General features: G+C 41.0%; 1 protein-coding gene across 5 annotated transcripts in view; it reads left to right on the top strand.

Annotated features, from left to right (window-relative positions):
* Positions 1-14,748: 14,748 nt before the first annotated feature.
* Positions 14,749-22,702, top strand: part of CDADC1 (cytidine and dCMP deaminase domain containing 1) — a 74,847-nt gene continuing 66,893 nt past the window's right edge. For 3 of the 5 annotated variants that reach the window (XM_072610520.1, XM_072610519.1, XM_072610516.1), the window contains exons 1-2: positions 14,749-16,678; positions 17,736-17,830. In XM_072610520.1, the coding sequence (XP_072466621.1) occupies positions 16,435-16,678; positions 17,736-17,830 (339 nt within the window). In that variant the 5' untranslated portion in view covers positions 14,749-16,434. Of the gene's footprint in view, positions 17,188-17,385; positions 17,586-17,735; positions 17,831-22,702 lie in introns of those variants that run through there. The other 2 variants (XM_072610517.1, XM_072610518.1) reach the window with 2 other exon arrangements.

Raw genomic sequence — 22,702 nt, 5'->3', positions numbered from 1 at the left:
TACATGTGCAATCATGTAAAACTTTTTCCATATTAGTCATGTTGTATAAGAAGAAATAGAACAAAAGGAAAAACAACTATGAAAATAAAGAAAAAAAAGAAAAGAAAGTGAAAATAGTATGCTTCCATCTGCATCCAGACTCCATCAGTTCTTTCTCTGGATGTGGATGAGTCTTTTGGAATTGTCTTGGACCACTGTATTATTGAGAAGAGCTAAGTCTATCATAGTTCATCATCATAACATACTGCTATTGTCTCTCCAGGTTGTTCTGAAGTCTGCTTGATCATCATTTCTTAGAGCATAATGGTATTCCATAACAATCATATACCACAACTTGTTCAGCCACTCCCCAATTGATGGACATCCCCTTAATTTCCAATTCTTTGCCACCACAAAAAGAGCTGCTATAAATATTTATGTACATATACATCCTTTTCCTTTTTCTTTGATCTCTTTGAGGTGGAGACCAAGTAATGATATTGCTAGGTCAAAGATATGGTATGCACAGATTTATAGCGCTTTGGGTAGTTTCAAATTACTTTCCAGAACGTTAGAGCAGTTCACAACTCCACCAATAGTGTATTAGTGTCCCAATTTCCTACATCCTCTCTAACATTCATCATTTTCTTTTTCTGACATATTAGCCAATCTGATAGGAGTGAGGTAATGCCTCAGAGTTCTTTTAATTTGCATTTCTCTAATCCAGAGGTGGGGAATCTCTAATCCAGGGGTCTCTAGGCCACATGTTCACCACCCCTGCTCTAATCAATAGTAATTTAGAGCATTTTTTTCACATGACCATAGATAGTTTTGATTTGTCTGAAAACTGCTTGTTCATATCCTTTGGCAATTTATCAACTGGGGAATGACTTGGTTTTCTTAAATAAATTTGTTCTCTGTATATTTGAGAAATGAGGCCTTTATCAGATATACTTACTGTAAAAATTGTTTCCCAGCTTTCTGCTTTCTTCCTAATCTTAGCTGCATTAGTTTTGTTTATGCAAAACCTTGATAATTAATATAATCAAAATTATGAGATATTATTCTTACAAAAGAATAAACAAAACTTTGAATGATTCCAGACGTCTTTTTACAAAGGCCTCATACAAAAGCATTCTTTTCTCTGTTCTATTTCTTGGTTGTTTAGTTTCTCCATTACAAATTACATTGCTTGATTCGCCCTCTGACTGACCATAAAGGATCTGCATTTAGTAGCTGGAATGCATGACTCTGTCCCACCATCATTCAATGCATTCTCTACCTGTAGACCAGGAATAATAAATCAAACAGCAAATCTTTTAATTAGCATGGAACAGTAAATTTTTTTTCTACTTGACTTATGACTTAATTGGTGAAAGGAGCTATACAGCTAAAGAATAAACTCAGCCAATGTTGATCTGAACTAGTAGACTGCTTATAATAATCTTAGAGAGTTGCTTAGAATCCTGAGAGGATAAGTGACTTGCTCAGGGGGGTCACATAGACAGTATCTGTCAGAGATGGCATTAAAACCAGATCTTCCTGACTTCCAAGACTACCTTTTCATCAGTCAGCCAGTCAACAAGCGTTTATTGTGTTTCCATGTTTGAGGCACTGTGCTAAGTGCTGGAAAATACAAAGAAAAATTGTTCCTGCCCTCAAGGAGCTTATTTTCTAATGGAGAGAATGTGTCAATAAATCACTTTTAAAACTTCATCTATTTTTAACAATTTTTTAACATTTGAGTTTCAAATTCTCTCTTTTCCTCCAGCCCCTCCCTCACCCATTGAGAAGGCAAGCAATAGAACATGTAAGTAATTATGCACAAAATCTACATAGGTTAGATGAAAGGTAATCTCAGAGCCAAAGAACTAGCAATGAGAGAGACCAGAAAAGGCTGGATTTGAAAAAAGGAAGATTTGAGCTGAGTCTTGAAAAAATTCAGGAAAGTCAGGAGCTGCAGATGAGGAGAGAGAGCATTCTAGACCTGGGGGAGGGTGAGTGTAAAGTGATTAGGGAGATGAAGTGTCCTGTTTGAAGAATAATAAAAATGTCAGTGTATCTAGACTGTGGAGTCCTTGGAGGGGAGTAAAGATGGGATGGTGTGAGGTTATGAAGAACTTTAAATGCTTAACAGAAATTTGTACTTGAAACTGGAGATAAGAGGGAGCAGCTAACATGTATTAAGTGAGTATAGGTTGCATGGTCAGTCCTACATTTTAGGAAAATCACTCTGACAGCTGAGTGGAGGATGAACTGGAGTAGGGAGAGACTCAAGGCAGAGAGAATGATTAGAAGATTATTGCAATTGTCTAAACAAGAGGAGATAAGGGCCTGTACTTGGGCGATGGCTGTGTAAGTGGAAAGAAAAGGATATATATATATATAAGAAATGTTGCAATGACATCACCTAGCATGATAGTACAGAAGGAGAGGAGAGACAGAACCTTAGGGAATACCAATCATTAGAGAGTGTGGCTTCAGATGAAGATTCTGCAAAGAGAGTGAGAAGGAGAAATCAGAGAGATTGGAGAAGAACCGGAAAAGAACACTGTCACTTTATCCTAGAGAGAGGAAAGTGTTCAGGAGGAGATGGTAATTGACAATGTCACTGGTTGCTGAGAGCTCAAGAAGGATGAAACCTGAGAAAAGGACATTAGATTAAACTATTAAGACGTCACTTGTAATTTTGGAGTGAGGGATTTCTGTTAAATGATAAGGTCAGAAGCTGTATTTCAGAGGGTTTAGAAACAAATAAGAGGGGAGAAAACGGAGATACTGAATATAGATGGCCTTTTCTAGGAATTAAGACACAGGGAGGAAAGATATGGCTAAAAGCAAGAATGGTCAGATCAAATAAGGATTGTTTAAAGATAGAAAAGGCATGGGCATGTTTGTAGGCAGCAGGGAAGGAGCCTGTAGGTAGGGAGAAATAGGATTTGCCTAGATTAGTACTATATCTATCTAACACAACTCAAATATTGGTCATCTAAGGGTAAAATACTCAGAGGCCCAGGATAAACATTACTTTCCCACATTGGAAGACAGATAATATTTAGCACAAAAGACCACCCTGAATAGCTTTTATACTTCTTTATCAAAGTAAACAGAAATTGGGGATTACATATTAGAAATAACCAAAAAGTATACAAGAGTATCAAAGCTCTTCAACTGGAAATGAGATAAGATCCCTTCTTAATCAAGGAGAGAGCTCACCAAGGGAAGTTCACTCTTAGTAGTCTCCAGGGTTGCAAGTGCTCAAAGTTAAGGAACAAGTTGAAGACCAGTTTCCCATATATTTACAGCTCCAGGAAGATCTTCCATCTGCCATTCAAAAGCATGAGTTTTCTTCTCTCAACTACCCATATCGTAGTCCTTCAATTATCTCTGAGGAAATCTCCACTCTGGTATGCTGTGTCATGGTTGTGTTCTTGGCTAATCAGGAGGCATCTTTCCCAACCCCTCCCTTTGCCCAATGGGGGCCATCTTCAGTTGTCCTGATGGATATCTGGCCACTGGACCCATATGGCTCAAGAGGAGAAAGTGAGACTGGTGACTTTGCACAGCCCTCCCTCACTTAAATCCAATTCACTTGCAAATCATGGCATCACTTTCCTGATGTCATGGTCCTCTTTGAGAATGAAGGACAAACAACAATTTGCCCAACACAGTAAAATTACAGGACTGTCTTTTAGCCAAACTATGTACTTGCACAGGAGTCATTGCATGCTTTATGGAATAGATACTCCAGAGAGAACAGTAGAAGTGGTGGACAGAGTGGGACATTGAAGACTGGGGGTAGGTTGAGGCGGATAGCAATAACAGTCAGCTGTTGGGGAGGGAAGTGGTGTTTATATGCCAGCATCTGGAGGTTCAGAATCATTGGATTGGGAGAATATGTGGATAGGAGCATGCTAACCATGGAAGAGTAAGTCAGGCATACTATCAGTGGTTGAATAGAAGTCCATTGAGAGAGGTAGGTGATTAGACTGTTCAAGGTCCTCCTTCAAGATCCAGCTTCATAGCCATTAGCGATGTCATGTCCTTTTTTTTTTTTTTTAATTTATTTATTTAACTTTTAACATTCATTTTCACAAAATTTTGGGTTACAAATTTTCTCCCCTTTTATCCCCTCCCCCCCCAAACACCAAGCATTCTAATTGCCCCTATGACCAATCTGCTCTCTCTTCTATCATCCCTCTCTGCCCTTGTCTCCATCTTCTCTTTTGTCCTGTAGGGGCAGATAGCTTTCTATACCCCTTTACCTGTTTTTCTTATTTCCTAGTGGCAAGAACATTACTCGACAGTTGATCCTAACACTTTGGGTTCCAACTTCTCTTCCTCCCTCCCTCCCCACCCCTTCCCTTTGGAAGGCAAGCAATTCAATATAGGCCATATCTGTGTAGTTTTGCAAATGACTTCCATAATAGTTGTGTTGTATAGGACTAACTATATTTCCCTCCATCCTATCCTGTCCCCCATTACTTCTATTCTCTTTTGATCCTATCCCTCCCCATGAGTGTCGACCTCGAATTGCACTCTCCTCCTCATGCCCTCCCTTCTATCATCCCCCCCACCCTGCTTGTCCCCTTATCCCCCACTTTCCTGTATTGTGAGATAGGTTTTCCTACCAAAATGAGTGTGCACTTTATTCTTTTCTTTAGTGGAATGTGATGAGAGTAGACTTCATGTTTTTCTCTCACCTCCCCTCTTTATCCCTCCACTAATGAGTCTTTTGATTGCCTCTTTTATGAGAGATAATTTGCCCCATTCAATTTCTCCCTTTCTCTTCCCAATATATTTCTCTTTCACTGCTTGATTTCATTTTGTTTTAAAGATATGATCCCATCCTATTCAATTCACTCTGTGCACTCTGTCTCTATGTATGTGAGCGTGTGTGCATGTGTAATCCCACCCAGTACCCAGATACTGAAATGTTTCAAGAGTTACAAATATTGTCTTTCCATGTAGGAATGTAAACAGTTCAGCTTTAGTAAGTCCCTTATGACTTCACTTTGCTGTTCACCTTTTCATGGTTCTCTTCATTCTTGTGTTTGAAAGTCAAATTTTCTTTTCAGCTCTGGTCTTTTCATCAAGAATACTTGAAAATCCTCTATTTCATTGAAAGACCATTTTTTCCCCTGAAGTATTATAGTCAGTTTTGCTGGGTAGGTGATTCTTGGTTTTAGTCCTAGTTCCTTTGACTTCTGGAATATACTGTTCCATGCCCTTCGATCCCTTAATGTAGAGGCTGCTAGATCTTGTGTTATCCTGATTGTATTTCCACAATACTTGAATTGTTTCTTTCTAGCTGCCTGCAGTATTTTCTCCTTGACCTGGGAACTCTGGAATTTGGCCACAATGTTCCTAGGAGTTTCTCTTTTTGGATCTCTTTCAGGCGGTGTTCTGTGGATTCCTTGAATATTTATTTTGCCCTCTGGTTCTAGAATCTCAGGGCAGTTTTCCTTGATAATTTCATGAAAGATGATGTCTAGGCTCTTCTTTTGATCATGGCTTTCAGGTAGTCCCATAATTTTTAAATTGTCTCTCCTGGATCTATTTTCCAGGTCTGTTGTTTTTCCAATGAGATATTTCACATTATCTTCCATTTTTCCATTCTTCTCTCTTTGTTCTGTGATTTCTTGGTTTTGCATAAAGTCATTAGCCTCCATCTGTGCCATTCTAATTTTGAAAGAACTATTTTCTTCAGTGAGCTTTTGAATCTCCTTTTCCATTTGGCTAATTCTGCTTTTGAAAGCATTCTTCTCCTCATTGGCTTTTTGAACCTCTTTTGCCAATTGAGTTAGGCTAGTTTTCAAGGTGTTAATTTCTTCAACATTTTTTTGGGTCTCCCTTAGCAGGGAGCTGATCTGCTGTTCATGCTTTGACTTCATGTCTCTCATTTCTCTTCCCAGCTTTTCCTCCACCTCTCTAACTTGATTTTCAAAATTCTTTTTGAGCTCTTCCATGGCCTGAGCCCATTGGGTGGGCTGGGACACAGAAGCCTTGATTTCTGTGTCTTTGCCTGATGGTAAGCATTGTTCTTCCTCATCAGAAAGGAAGGGAGGAAATGCCTGTTCGCCAAGAAAGTAACCTTCTATAGTCTTATTTCTTTTCCCTTTTCTGGGCATTTTCCCAGCCAGTGACTTGACCTCTGAATATTTTCCTCACACCCACCTCACCTCCTGATCCTCCCAGCCCGTGTTTGTGGTCTGAGATTCAAATGCTGCTTCCAGCCTCAGGGCTTTTGGCGGGGGCAGGGCTGCTATTCAGTATGAGATTATGTTCTGGTGCTCAGGTCGGGGCAGGGCCACCTCTCAGGCTCAGTTCCCTCAGGGGGTTTATGCACAGACCTTCCACAATGGATTCAGGCTCCCGCCCACTTGGGGAGCCCCTGTCTGCAGCCGCCTCTCAGCTTCTACCTCCCCGGGGGGGCCTGAATTATGGGGGCACCCCACTCCCCTCTCGACCCGCCAAAGAGACTCTCTCACCCACCCCTGTCACCTGTGGGTGGAGGGACTTGTGCGGCCGCTGGAGATCCCGTCCCTGAAGCCTGCTCGGATCTGTTTCTCTAGGTGCCGCAGCCGTGGCCGCAGCAGGTCTGGGCTGGGCTTTGTGTCTGCAGCGCGACGGACCTTTTGCGAGAGGTTTGCAGATCCCTCTGTGGGTGGAGGGACCCGCGTGGCCGCTGGAGATCCTGTCTGTGAAGCCTGCTCGGATCTTTTCCTCTCGGTGCCGCGGCCGCGGCAGGGCTGCACTCAGCTCCCAGTCCCGGCGCCCAGTCCGCAGCGCGAAGGACCCCCCCCCGAGAGAGGTTTGCAGGTCTCTCTGGAACAGAAATCTCCCTCGCTCCAATGTTCCGTGGCCTCTGGGTGCGGAATTCGCCGTGAGTTACTTCCCTGTAGCCATTCTATGGGTTGTGGGTTCAGAGCTATGTGTATGTGCGTCTTTCTACTCCGCCATCTTCTTGAAGCAAATTTCCAGCCCAAGACTATCTGGAAGGTTGATGGGAAGAGTATCACATTAGGCTGGAGGTGGAGTGCAGTTCAGCCACAGTGGCACAGACTGAATGGGTGTCATGTCCTGAGAAGCCCATCTTACAGCCTGCCGAAACAGATACATGTGTGCAAGGGAATCTGGTAGAGGAGAATGAGGTGCCAGTGCAAGACAGCCATCTGAAGAAATCCCAAGGGGCCAAAATGGAATCCAAGAAGCTAGTGGCTAGAATCTGCTCCTGAAGTGGCCTGGAGTAGATGGATGGCTTGGTCCAATCTTGATGGATGGTCCAATTGGAAAAAGTCCAGAGGCAAAGCTGGAGGTAAGAAGGCAAGATGGTGTGCTCAGTCTATCATGAAGTAGCAAAGGAAAATCCCTTATACAAAAAGGGATAAAATTCTCTCACATATTCTAAGAGGGAACATTCCCTAACATCTGCTTAGAGAAGCATTCTGATTATACTTCTTATGATTTCAACTCCCACCAACCAGATATTTCTAATTATTAAGCATTCAACTCTCTACCCAACTATTCCACTCCATCCTGACAGCTGGCATGTCCCTCTGAAGCGTCCATTGGATATTTCTCTTCCTGTTTTTGTCATGTACTACTTAGCTTCTCCTCTTCTAAGTTAAGGCTGACATCTGCTGTAGCTGTCTTCCTTAAAGGAAGTGTTCTCATTCTCTTGTGAACCTGCTACTTATCCCTCATTATCAGTGCCTGACACATAGTAGGTGCTTAATAAATGTTTGTTGATTTGTTCATCCATTCATTCTGAAAGTACAGACATCATTTTAACCATAAGACAATGAAGTGGAAGCAATATGGAAGAGGATCTTTGCCATCATGCCTCAGCTGCTTTCTCCCTCTGTTCTTGTGGTCTTCTCCCATTAGTGAGTTCTTCCTGAAACTTCATTTTGAGAAAGAGACCAGACCAACTATCCTCTATTTTTTTTTTTTTGCCCCTGTAAGGGCATCTTCCTGTCTCCTTCCCCCCACTGCCTTTTGGCTCCCTTTTAAATATTGTCTTCTATCATTAGAATGTAAACTTCTTAAGAGAAGAGACAGTCTTTTTGCTTGTCTTTGTATCTACAACATGTGGTACCATGCCTAGCACATAAGAAGCATTTAATAAATGCTTGTTTGACTTGTTGAATTAATCACAGACTTTTTTTAATGTAAGCTATACATGATAGAGATTCTCATTTTCATATATGATGTACTTTTTCCACATCAATTATTGTCTAGTATAAAACAAGGAGTTTTCACCTTCCCACTTCAATTAATATAAATATACAAAGTTCAAAATGTAATCAGGATAAGAAGTGCTTCTCTCTATCTATCCATCCTTGGTATGCCCCTCCTACTGGTCTAATCTCTTCAATGACATGGATAACACAGCCAATGAGGTAAGGAGAAGAAAGAAAGTCTCCTCCCACCAAGAGTAATTGCCTCTCAAGTGCCTGGTTCTTCTTAAACTTCTGGCTCCAAGTGTCAAACTTGTACTGTCCACTACTGGACTGTTAAACTGCTGAATGGCCTGCTGTGTTTATATAAAGGACCAAGGAGGGGAGGCAAGGTGATGGTCTCAGCTAATCACAAAGATGGTTCCTGTGTGATATTATCAATCTTTTGTTGTTGTTGTTGTTGTTGTAAATATTTAGCGTTTTTATTTCATTTTCATCAGATACCTTTCTGCAATAGCCAAAGCCCTAGAATACTCTGGAGCAGAATAAGTCATTATTCACATGGTACAAGATTGCAGGAAAGTTCCTTCTATACTTACTCTTCACATTGGGGTCATATTCTATGCCTGTTGACTGACTGATTCTGCGACTATATCATTTGAGGCCTTTGGAAGATGGATTGTAGAGAAGGAAAGATTGAAAGCAGAGGGAGTCCCTCCCAAAAAATCTCCTCCACAAAGATCTAGAAAACGTACCAGGCAGAATTCTGATCAGGGAAGCCAAGAACAAGGAAGCTATTGCAACAGTCTAGCTGGGAGGTAATGATGATCTGGCCTCAGACTTATACTTTAGGAATATCACTTTGGCAGCTGTGTGAACATGGACTAAGGTGGGGAAAGAATTGAGACAGGAAAACCAATTAGAAGGCTATCACAATGGTCTAAGTGAGAGGTGATGAGGGCCTGAACTAAGATGATGGCTGTTTGAGTGGAGAGGATGGGATAGAGGTGAGAGATGTTGTGTAGAAATGTCAAGCTTTGGCAGTTGGAGAAGTTGAAGATGACATGAACACTGTGAACCTGTGTGACTAAGATGGTAGTGCCTTCAACAGACATAAAGAAGTATGAAAGAAAAGTGATTTTGGGGAAAAATATAAGGACAGACAATAGGTACTAAAGTTAAAAAGAAGAAATGATTGTTGTAAACTGGTATGTGCTGAGAAGAATTTGTGGAAGAGATAGAACTTAAACTGGGCCTTAAAGGATAGATAGGTATTCCCTTCATTGATACAGCCCAACCATACTTCATTGATGCAACCCAACCATACTTCATCCTAGAGACTCTTGTATATTTCATTCTGTAATTCTAGCTCAGGGATTCTACCCAATACCGTGTTTAGATATCCTACTCCTACCTATTTGGTACCAGTGTAGCATATGGGTTGTTCATCTGTTATCCTTTGTTTTTGCTAGATAAGAAGCCTCCCTTTTCCAGTCAATCTGCTCTTTGAAGATATGCTTTGCACAGCTTCATGCTCATAATTAATTATTAATTATATGATTCTACACCATTTCTTCCTCCTGTTCAATTATGGATCCAATTCACCGTCCTTTTGCAGTATCTGTCAAAGACATATGTACTTGTGTACCAGATATATGGGCTATCTGTCTAACTGCATATCATAGACTGAAAGTAGGCATTCTTCACCCCCTTGATTTTTTCCTGAGTAGACAGGCTGAATTATTTTTCAGTGATATGTCTCATTTAGAAAGTTCTGAAATGTTTCAAGGCTTGATGTGATCAGCAAAATGACATCTGCAGACAATATCTGTTAGATTTCCCTCTCTATAGGGAATATCTTTTCCATTTGGATTCTGTTCTGGACATTCTCAAACAACGGATGACAAGTATCTTTGCTAATCATGTCTTCCTTGATGCCTTGCCCGATATTAATTATCAGAAGATTATCTAAGTGATTTATGTGGTTGCATTTATCAAGGAACCTCCCATGACCTGAACATGTGTATGGGAGGCACTTTTATGGCTGTATTTTGCTCTATGGAATCAGATTTTTAAAAGTCAGTGAACAATAAGCACAGTGCAATCTTGTATTCTCTATATCTGTCAATTAATTATGCAAGATGTTATCTATTCTAGCTCTCCTCTTATATTTTCATTAAGGGTGGCCTGCATACACACATAAATTATTTTCATAAAGATTTTGTAGAGATGAGAAAATAGGCATATTGAGATCTTCTCTGTCATCTTTTGTTGTGTGATTCCCCGCCCCCCCCCCCCCCAGGCATACAGTATCTTCTTTCTGATACTTAGTCAGTTAATAAGCATTTATTAAGTGCTTTCTATGTGCCAGGCACTGCACTACACTTGAGAACTGAACCCTCAAAATTGTGTGGCTTCCAGCACACTGGTTTTTTGAGTATACTTGATCTATATATAAATATACAGTTATATATATATTCAAATATAAACTTCTTTTGTGTATACTTGGTCTAGTCTAGCTTCTTTTCCTGCCTTTGTTTTCTTTTATGCCATGTCTACTACCTCCTTTAGAGTTCCAATGTGGAGTTTCCAGTGTCATTAGTGGAGAACACAGTTTATTTCAGAAAATTTGATAGATCTTTGTCATTTTTGTGTGTCTGTTGTCCTTCTAGCTTCATATTTAAATGATCTTAATTCAATATGACCAATACATCAGGGGTCTCATGCTGAGATTTCTATTTTTTCCTTCCATTTCTTTTTGCTCTTTCAGAGCTTTCATTAAGGCAGATTAAATTTCCCTATATTAGTCTGCTTTAGGGAGGCTTAAATCATTTTTTCCCCAGGGAAAATTATTTTGGTACATAGTACACTGAATCTTCTTTCAGAGTTATATAACAATCATCTGGCTAACATATCCAGCATTTAATTGAAGCTTCTTAGGCAGAGGTGTGATGAAGAAAAAGGAAGGAGTGGTGACTGATAAGAGTTGCTTTCCTTCAGAAATGGCCATCTGGCCACTAATATAATTTTTCTCTTTAGATGAACAATACAGGGTTATTTCTATTCTTTTCATCTGAAGCATCTGGAAAATTGAAAGTCCATTTTTGGCTTTCATTAAGCAATGGAGGGTTTCAGCTACGTAAATATTCTTTTCTTTGGCTACAGATTTCTGTTCAATGTGGCCGGAAATATATGAAAGCAGTCTATTGCTTCATGAGGTTTTCCCTTCTGTCTCTGAGATCACAGCTTGGCGGTGAGCAAATAATCTCTGGTCATCTTATAAGGTTGTTTAGGTGCTCTGAGGTACCTGAATTAAAGATTCTCCCTGGGAAGTTCAATTGGATAACCTCTCAGTTTCCTTCCAACTATAAATTCTCTAATTCTGTGATTCCCAAATATCTTTGCACTGGTTTTCACAATCACCTCTAACATACAGCAAAAATGTGTCCAGCTTCTTTTAGATATTCTTATCCTACAGCTTATTAATCAGTGTGACATCAAATTTACTTTTCTAAAGATAGTTTCAAGGACAATGTGTGGAAAGCCCTGGAAGAAAAATTCATTTTGGCAGCACTATGATTAACAAAGTGACTGGTCCAATTAGCAGAATCTGGAGTTTGTTTCAGACCCCTCTTTCACTTTCCAGGGCGAAATCAGGTTCCAGGAGTTTGTCCTCTGAGAATTAAGCATGGGAAATCTAAATTCTTGATGCAGAGTTGTGTTTAAAGACATATTTTTGCTTGTGTTGATTAATAAAATTCTAGCATATCCATAGGAGTTGTGCTGGCCACCAGGACCCCCTAATTGAGTCCTACAACATTGATTGTGTTCCCTAGAAGTGCACATCATCACAAAGGTCTCTGGCTCTGGGATAGATTAAACTGGACATAATAATCAATTTCAAAATTCTACTATAATTAATCAATCACCAAGTATTCACTAGGCACCTTCTATGTAACTGATATAGCACTACGTACTGGAGATACAAATCCCCGCTCACAAAGAACTTACATCCAAATGGTTTCGACAACAAGTACACACACACACACACACACACACATATGTAGCCTGGTTACATTGCTGTGGACCATTTGGCAGAGTTTTTGTATCAATTGATATTCATTCATGTTTTTTGGTTTACAAAACCTTATCCTTCTTGGCTTAGGTATTAGGATTATATCACATAAAAAGAGTTTGGCAGAGTGCCTTCTGTCTTAATTTTTGAGAATAATTTGTATAATATTGGTATTAACTGTTCTTTAAAAGCTTGACAGAATTTTCCTGTAAAACCCTCAGGACCAGGAAGTTTCCCCCCCCTTTAGCATAATTCAGTTAAATCGAATTCTTTCCTTTTCTGCAATTGAATTATTTATTTGGTGTTCTACAGTAGACTACCTCCTTCTCTGGGCAAGGAGTTGGTCAGTTGCTAGAGCACTGGGCCTAGAGTCAGAAAGACCACTCACTATCAGCTACCCTTTTGCCCAACTGCCAGTCATACCTCACCAAACCCTAATTATGGGTTACCCCTGCCATTTAACTTCTCTCTTGCTATTCACTTGGTCCTTAGCACATCTACAGAAGTATACAACTATACATACGACCATGCTGACTGAGTTCACTACAAATTTATGCTATCTAACTTCAACACAGGTCTCACTGTTACATGGTTTTCTTTTTTTGTTTTTTCTTGGCTATCATACCATCTATGTAAGCTATTCTATTTCTCCCTTACCACTCCTAACCCTCCCCTCTCAATTGAGAAACTCATCTCCTATTTTGCTGTGAAAAAGAAGCCATACATTTCAAGCTCCCTCCTTTCTTCCACTCCATACCTCAAACCCTCTCTTCATCATCCCACATTCTTGTCTCCTTTGCTCAGATCTCTGAAGGAAAGTGAGACCTTCTCCTTGACAAGAAAGCCAATTAGAACCACCATCATTATTACTCCAAAGATTCTGGACCACATGAATTATATGTGAATTTTGTTAATATTTTTTCTAGTTCCATGAGATATTCTTTCAGAAGTTTGGCACAGCACTGAATAAGTAAAATAATTTAGACAGTATTGTCATTTTTATTGTATTGATTCAATGTGTCTATGAGAAATTGGTTTTCTATTTATTTAGATCTGCATTTCTGCAAAAAATATTTTATAATAAAATTCACATAGTCCTTGTTGGAACCTTGGAAAGAGTTGAAAGTGCTTCATAGCTGTTTGTGGGTATTTTAGATCAATGTTTTCATTCTAGCTCTTCTTCTTCTTAGATTTTGTTGCTTTTACATATGGAAAATGAATTTATCTTATATCTCGCAACTTTGCTAGTTGTTTCAATTATTTTCTAGTTGACTGTTTAGAGTACAATATCATCTGCAAAGCCTATTACTTTTTTCCTGATGCTTATTCCCTTAATTTCTTTCTCTTTTCTCATATTTCCAGAAGTATATTAAATGGTTGTTATGATAATGGGCACCCCTGCTTTACTCCTGATCATATTGGAAAGATCTGTAACTTCTCCACTATATATAATGTTTGCTCTTAGATTTAGATAAATATTATTCTATTAAGAAAAAGTCCATTTATTCCTATGACTTACAGAGTTTTTAGTAGAAATGTTGCGTTGGATTTTGTCAACAGCCTTTTGGGCATCTATTGATTTATGTCATTTTTACTATTTCTATTGTTAACATGGTTTATTAAATTTATAGCCTTCCTTATGTTGAACCAATCCTGCATTCCTGGTATAAATCCAACCTGGTCATAATCTTTTTAAATACATCACTGTAGCATCTTTGATAATATTTTATTTAAAATTTCTGCATCAATGTTCTTTAAGGATATTGGTATTGTTTTCTTTCTCTGTTTTGTTTCTCCTGGGTTTAGGTACCAAGATCACATTTTTGTCATATAAAAGATTAAAAAGGTGCCTTCTTTTCTTATTGTGCAAACAATTTATATAGTATTGAAATTGTCCTCTGAATATTTGATACAATTCACTTGTGGATCTATCTTGTCCTGGAATTTGTTTACTTTTTAATTGAGAGTTCACTTATGACTTATTCAATTTCTTTTTCTGATATGTGGGTTATTTAAAATCTTTTTTTTTTCTTTTGTCAATCAGGGTATTTTACACTTTTCCTAAGTATTTATCTCTTTATTTTAAGTTATAATGTTGTTTGGATAAAATGGCTTCTAATAATTTCCTTTATTTTCTTTTCAAATGCTGAAATGCTCTTTTTTTTTTTTATTTATTAATTTTTTTATTTTTTTAATGTTTAACAATCACTGCCATACAATTGCGATTTTATCCCTCCCCACCCACCCCCCACTACCTCCCTCCCTCCCCACGACTGCATACAATTCTGTATAGATTCTACATTTACTTTCCTATTGAGTATATTTTCACTATAGTCATGCTATGTAGTCAGACTAAGATAAATGAAAGAATCTGTATAACAAATCAGAACATGATACACAAACAGATACACATACACAAACATGATCTGCTACATTATGTGAGTGACTTCCATATTTCTCTCTCTGAGTGTGGAAGGCATTTTGCCTTGAGGTCCACCATTGGGATTTTTTTTTTTTTTCAGAAGTTCTTGTGTTATTACAAAAATCTAAGTCTACCAGAAAAAACTCTCACACACTGTGGTTGTTGCTGTGCATAAAGTTCTCCTGGTTCTGCTCCTTTCACTCAGCATCAGGTCATATAAGTCCTTCCAGGCCTCTCTGAAGTCTTCTTGTTCATCATTTCTTATGGCACAATAGTACTCCATTACATTCATATACCATAATTTATTCAGCCATTCCCCAATTGATGGACATCCCCTTGACTTCCAGTTTTTGGCAACTACATAGAGTGCTGCTATAAATATTTTTGTACATGTGGGACCCTTTCCCATTTTTATGATCTCTTGGGGATATAGTCCTAGTAGCGATATTGCTGGGTCAAAGGGTATGCCCATTTTTGTAGCCCTTTGGGCATAGTTCCAAATTGCTCTCCAGAATGGTTGGATGCGCTCACAGCTCCACCAACAATGAATTAGTGTTCCAACTCTCCCACATCCTCTCCAGCATTTATCATTTTCTTGTTCTGTCATGTTTGCCAATCTTATAGGTGTGATGTGGTACCTCAGAGTTGTTTTGATTTGCATCTCTCTAACCAATAGTGATTTAGAGCATGAAATGCTCTTTTTTTAATACAATTTTGTTTCTTTTAAAAAATCAAGTCAGTTAGCAGTTTACCTATTTTATATTTTTAAAAACTCAGCTCCTAGTTTTACTTATTCATTAAATGGTCTTTTTGCTTACAGTTTTATTAATTCCATCTTTAATTTTCAGAATTCTTTGTTATTGCGTTGGGGATTTTAAAAGTTGTTGCTCAAGTTTTTTTTAATAGCATGTCCAATACATCAAGCTTTTGGAAACAAAGAGTAATTTAGTGTCATTAGAGGGAATGTGGAAGGCACCATATAAAATATGGTTGTAAAAGGTAGACTGATACATTATGAAAGGCCTCTTTACTGAAAAATAGGGAGCTGTTGATGATTTTTTTTTTTTTAGCAGAAACACAAAATGACCAGATCCGGTGTAAGATTAGCTTGGCAGTACCAAGCATGGATTTGGAGAGACGAATTAGAAAGAATATTAGTTAGAGAAGGTTATTGCAACAGTCCAGGTAAGTGGTAAGGTGGACCTACGTAAGAACAACGGCAAGGGAAGTAGAAAGGAGGACAAAGATTTTGTTAAAGATCTTGCAAAAGTAAAATTGATAGGACTAGTTAACCGATTCGGCACAAGAGATGAGGAAGTGGGAATAGTTAAAAGTCTGAACATGGGACACCGGACAGAAAGAACGAAGTCAGAAGGAGGACGTTTGGGGAGACGTGAATTTGAGGTTCCAGTGGCACACCCTCGTAGACATGCTCTACAGCCAGGTAAATAAATACGGACCTGGTGCTCAGAAGGGAGGTCAGGGCTGGCAGAACCTGCAGCCTCGAGGCCACACGTGGCCCTCTAGGTCCTCTGACTGAATCCAAACTTCGCAGAACAAATCCCTTAACGACAGGCTTTGTTCCGTAACCCTTGGCCTTTCCCACACAGCAGGCTCCCCACCCCCGGATCCAGCACTCATCTGTGTAGACGTGCAGAAGAAGACCTATCACTAAGGCAGAGAATGTAAAGGAGAGCCCAGCGCACAGAGAAGTGAAGAACTGGGGGTGCTGGGGAGCCTGCAGGACACGCCTCCGCCCCTGTCCGGGGTCCCCGATGTCGTCCCCGGGACTCACTCTTCAGAAATACGGAGGCAGCTCGTTTGTTCGCCCGGACCTCGGCGTTCTGAAAAAGCTGAACTCCAATGAATGGCCTTTAAAACGACTGCGCACAGTGAGGGGCTCTTTCTTCCCTCCCCCAAGGCTGGACTCCGTCCCTCCGGACGGGCAGAAATTCTCCTTCCTCGGGGTCCGCGCCGGCGCTGACGTCATCCACCTTTTGCCGCCATCCCACCCCGCGGGTGAGACAAGCACTTCGTCAGTCTTGACCACGTTATCTTTCAGCTCACCATAATTATTACGCCTGGGTTATACAATAGCCGTGTGACCCCCCGATACCAATCAGGGGTTACAGAGGTAGGCCCAGAACAAGAGTAGGGGGTCTGACGGAAGGCTGGATTGGGCAAGGCCTGCCCCTTCCCTTCCTCTGGCTCTTCCCCGCTCCTTCCCTCCTCCTTCTTCACCCCGCCCTGGCGCGCCGGCCCCCGCGTCACAGACATGCGCCAGGCGGCGAGGGAGCGTGGCGGGGGCGTGACGTCATCGTCGCGCGCCGGGGAGGCCGTTGCTTTACCGTTGCCGGGAGAAGGCGGAAGGGGCCCCCTGCAGGGGGGCCGGGATCATGCCTGATGCTGGGGAGTCCCGCGGGCGGCAGAGACCTCTGGGGTCGGGATGAAAGAAGCAGAGCAGATGCAAAATCTGGAGAGTGCGGGGGCCGGGCGGTCAGTGAGCACGCAGACTGGCAGTATGACCGGTGAGTGCCTGGGCGCCCTGACCGTGACCCTGACCTCGAGCCCCGGAGCTCCGCCTTGCCCTTCCGGCTTCCTCCGGCAGTTCTCCTCGGCGCCGTCCCGGAGACCCCGGCTCGACCGTCTTGCGGGGCGCTCCCTCGCTTCCTCCCGGAGCTCGCGCCCCTGCCTCCCTCCGAGCCGGGACGGGCCTGAAAGGAGGCGGGGGAGCCCCCGCCCGCAGCCCCGCCCGCTCCTCTGACCTCCTGACCCTCCGTTCACCCCAGCCCCTGACCTCGTCTTCTTTTCTCCTCCCGAGGACTCGCCGGTGCCGCCCCCGCGATAGGTGCCGCCCGCTGCTTTCCGTTAGGGATGGCCGCCGCGCTGTTGTCCGGGGGCTGCCCCTTCCGGCTGGCATGGAAAGGTGGGCAGCGCACGGCCCAGCCCCGGACCCCGAGACGTGGCTTCCCCTCACCACCTCCTGGTTCCTTCTCCGAGGGACGAGCCGAGCCGCTCTGAAGGCTTGTTTTCGGGGCGCTGGCAGCGTTTTTAAGTGTGTTTTCTGTCGTTGTAGGCCAAATGCCGAGGCTCTCTAAAGTCAACCTTTTCACTCTGCTCAGTCTCTGGATGGAGCTCTTCCCAGCAGCGGAGAAGAGGCAGAAAGCGCAGGTAGGGTTTTGTTGCTACGCCGCTGCCCCCTCCCTCCGCCAGCGTTGCCCCGGGTGGCCCCCCAGACTTGGTTACCTTGAAGCAGAAGGTGCGGAAATGTGCGAGCGGCCCTGAGATGTATTCTGACGTTTGTACGCAGCTTGGGGATATCCTGGTGGGAAACTCGGAGAAGTGTTCAGGAGCTGTGCTGACCTTGTGTTTTAATTGGAACGTAATTTAATACTCACTTGCCTTTTACCTTGGATTGTTGAACATGAATCAGCTTTGCCTTCGTTGGATTGTAAGCCCCTTCTGGGCAGCGTTGATGTGTTGCATTACTTCTGACTCCCTGAAAACATGCAAGGTTTCTTATAGCAGACAGTCTATACATAGGTGATCATTGCTCTGGTTAGGTAGAATTAAAATAGGTTAGAAGCGTATAACAGTGCTTACATTTTGCAAGCAGAAGCCAGTGGAATGAGAAGATATATTCAGTCCTCATAAATATATACTGGGATTGCCTAGTGTTTTCCCCTTGTTTTTCTTTTTTAACGTGCGCTTTTATTTGAGCTAGCCTTAAGTGAAAGATACAAGTAAAGTTCCTCCCCTCTTTCAAAAACTGGCACTAATTTCATTCAACTCCTGGTTGATTGGTTGGTTGTTGTCTTTCATTCTTCAAAAGGACCAAAATGACATCATTATGTTAGAGTCAAGTTACAGTGTGTCTAACTAGCCAAGTAAACTGTTCTTTCTCAAAGACCAAACCTTAAACCCAGTTCATCCTGGATCTTATGGATTGGATGACAATAGGTTATTTTTTGGACCCTTCTGGCTCTGAGAAAATGTAAGTAGTTTCTTTGTTCAACAGCAACCCTGAGAGTCTTTCTCTCCTAGTTTGATTTTTTTTTTTTTAATTAAAGGGGCCACCTCTTGACTGACTCCTTTCTTAAAGAGGCCTATTCATTGGATGGGTTTTGCTTCACTCAAAGTGAGAACCTGAAAAGACCTTAGCCTAAAAGGGCCAGGGTCTCCCACTGTAACTTAAGCCATCATCAGTCATCCTGATGGATAAGTGGCCACTGGACTCAAGATAGCTTAGGAGGAGAAAGTGAGGCTGGTGACCTTGCACAGCCCTCCCTGACTCAAATCAAAGTCAATTGTAAGTCGTATCATCATCTCCCTGAAGTCATGGTCCTCGACAAGAGTGAAAGACAAACTCTAACCTGTGAGTAGTCCAGCTGTGGTTGATCAGACCAATGCTGGCTTGGAATGCTCTGCCACAGGTCCAGCACAAGTAATCCATGCATTTCATCCATTTGGGGTGAGTTCTTTAAATCTGCACATCTGACTTCTTTTGAACTACTCCCATTGAACTCCTAGGAAGACTGTAAAAAGACTTCATTCACATGTGTATTGGGTGACTGGGTGGGAAAAGAGGGGTACCATTATGCTTTGAGGGTTTTTTAAACGAACAAATATTAAGGCAGAAGATGCAAACCTTTTTTTTTAAGATTACATAAGAATATATGTAAGCAATATTATTTCCTTCCTACCTTCCCCTCCATTGTCTAGGTTTATGTAATTTCCTCCTTTGGTAGAGCAGAGCAGCCTTCATTGAGGCAAGTAACTCTGTAACAATGCATTATATTGTAAACTTTGAGAATGTTTGTCTCTAACATACTTAAACTGTTCATCACATTCACTATTCTATTTTTAAATCCTGAGTCAAGTGTCTTCCAAAACTAAATAAAGCCTTGTCAATCTGATCTCTTTTTTTGAGCATTTATCATATCACAACCTTTGACAAAAATAAAAATGAAAAAACCAATCCATTTAGAACAGTAATAATAATATCACTTACAGTGTGCTAGAGATTGTTTATCCTCACAACAACCCTGGGAGGTGTAGGTATTCTTATCCCCATTTTACAGATGAGGAAGTTGAAGTAGACAGGCTAAGTGACTTGCCCAGGGTCACACAACTAGACAGTATCTGAGGTTGGATTTGGACTTAGGTCTTCCTGACTCCAGGTGCAGTGCTTTAACCACTGCACTACCTCACTAGAATGGTAGAAGCATTTGCAGTGGAAGTGGACAATGGAAAGTCCAGATTTCATCATATACCTGCTTGCTGAACCACATGTGCTGAAAAAGGTACAAGGGAGGCCAGACTGGGATTGCTAATCCAGAGAGATGACTTGTCCTTAGGTAGTGCAGTGATCTTGATTTTCATTGTACTGAGCATTACTGAGTTGTAATCCCCCTCTGCTTCCTGTCAGCAATACCTGGGTACAGGACAGTACCACCAGACAATATGATGTTGGCATCTACGTTATCTGACTGACAATACAGGCAGCGTACCACACCTATAGTTCCCTAACTTCTGAGGAGATGTGAGGGAAGTTTATTTTACCACTCTTGTACAAAACCACGCTTCATCATTATTATACATATTCATCTTAATTTTTGATTCTTTATATTTATGTTGTAGTCATTATGTGTATATTTTTCCCCTCAGTCTGCTTATTTCATCTTGCATCAGTTCAAATGAGTTTTTTCAGCCTTCTCTGAATCCTTTGCATTCATTGTTTCCTGTGGCACATAAATATTCATCTACATTTATGTACCACAGTTTTGTTTAGCTATTCTCAATCTCTGGATTGCAGCTGGAAGGTGCAGTGGGTAGAGGGTTGGACTTGGGAGTCAGGAAGTCCTGAGTCCAAACCCAGCCTCAGATACTTACTAGCTGTGTGACCCTGGGCAACATACTTAGCCTCTGTCTGTCAAAGTTTCCTTATATGGGAAAAGGAGGTAATGACAATACCTCTGGGCCAGGTTGTGAGGATAAAGATGAGATAGTTTGTAAAGTGCTTTGCCAACCTTAGAGCACTACATAAATGCCAGTTATCGTTAGCTGTTATCATCACCATATACTTAGATGATAGAGAAGCAGCTAAGTGTGGGGCAGGGTTGGGGAACCTATGGCCTCAAGGCCCTGGTAAGATAAGAGCTCTGGACTTGGAGTCAGTCAGTAGATAGCCTCCTCTATGTCAGGCACTGTGCTATGTGCTGTGGATACAAAGAAAGGAAAAAAGAAAGTCCCTGGCCACAGGGAACTTACAATGTAATGGAGGAAGACAAGACTAAAAAGAAGGAACCTATTTAAGTGCAGTCCAACTCATACATGACAAGTGTCCTTACTGTAACATGTCAGACAACTGGTCATCCAGCCCCTTCTTGAAGACAAACTCACTGCCACTAAAAACAGCTTCTTCCAGTGACAGAGAGCTAATTGTTAGGAAGCCTTTTCTGTTACAAAGCCTCACTTTTACGTCTTTGCAACTTATACCCATTGTCCCTGGTTCTGCCCTATGGAACCAAAGAGAACTAGTTTAATCCCTTTCCATGAGACAGCCCTTCAAATACTTGAAGACCATTAGTAGTCCCTTACCTTCTGAGTCTTTTCCATGCTTAATTTCCTCAGTACCTCATGACATGAACTCAAGGTGCTTTATCATTGTAATTGCCCTCTTCCTGGGATACTCTTCAGCTGATTAGAGACATTGTTAATCTGTTGTGTTCAGAAACTGAGCACTGCATTCTACATTAGGTCTGGTAAGGACAGAATGTATTTTCCAACTCTGAACATTTTCACTGGTTCTTTACCATGCCTGGTACACTTGCCCTCCTCATTTTTGCCTCCTACCTTCTTTCAAGTCTCAGCTAAAGATCCCCCCTTCTACAAGAAGCCTTTCCCAGTCCTCCTTAATCTTTGTGCCTCCCCTTTGAGACTAGCCCCAGTTTATCCTGTCTGTGTCTTGTTTGTGCATAACTGTTTTCATGTCATCTGCCCCAATTGATTGAAAGTAGGGGCTGGTTTTGGTAGGGTTTTTTTAATGTCTTGTCACCAGAACATAGAGCAATGCCTGGCACATAGTAGGAGCTTAAAAATGTTAGGTGAGGGTTTAACTTGATTATTTCCTTATTCTTAGAAGCTACCTCTTCTAATTCACCTTTTCTGTTCAAATACTTTGACCACTTATTGTGAACAGCTCTTCGTCTTAAATATTTCTGTTAGCTCTTTGCATCTTGGATAGCAGGCTCTTAACACAGAAATCCTTGATTTTCAATAAAAGATGTTTTTTCCCCTTTAAGTACAGTGCCTTGTACAGAGGAAGTATTTAGTTAATGTTTGTTGAATTAGATTAAAAATTTAAATTAAAAATTGGATTAAAAATTGAATTGTCTCTGTTCTCAAAACATTATCTACAAAATTCTATCATAACGTCTTCATCTTTAATTAAGTCTCTCCCTTATTCCTAAAACCTTTGCTCTTCTTATCTTCCATTTTTTTCTCTACAATCTAACATCTCATTAAATGAATTCTACCATTTATCTTATGAATTTTAATGCTAGTTCTTACTGCTTATCTCTTACTCCTTCTCTCATTAAAATATGAAGTTCCTGAGATTCACTTTTATGAGTAAAACATCAGTGAGACATTTTGAGATAAAGATTCTTGAGAGCTTTTGGGACTTCAGAAAACTGGATTAAAAGGATAATCCCATATAAGGTTTGACAGAAAATGTGTAAGACAGATATTACAGGATCATAGATCTAAAATAAGAAGGGACCTTGAAAGTCATGTAATCTAATTCCCTCATTTTACAGAATGAGAAAACTGAGGCCCAGAGAGCTGAAATGCCTAGGGCAGCTTTTATTTAAATAACAAAACTGGTAGTCAAACTCAGTTTCTGAGTTTCCAACTCCAGAGATCTTTCCACTCTACCAATTAGAGAAGGATAAGGTTAGAACCTATACAAAAGTGAAGAAATTCATGTGAAGTCACTTTAGACTTCATTAATTTCTCGAGATGAATGAGAAATAGTAAAAA

The sequence above is a fragment of the Notamacropus eugenii genome, chromosome 5, assembly GCF_028372415.1.
Source record: "Notamacropus eugenii isolate mMacEug1 chromosome 5, mMacEug1.pri_v2, whole genome shotgun sequence".
Lineage (NCBI taxonomy): Eukaryota > Metazoa > Chordata > Mammalia > Diprotodontia > Macropodidae > Notamacropus > Notamacropus eugenii.
This window is presented reverse-complemented; position numbering and strand designations above follow the sequence as displayed.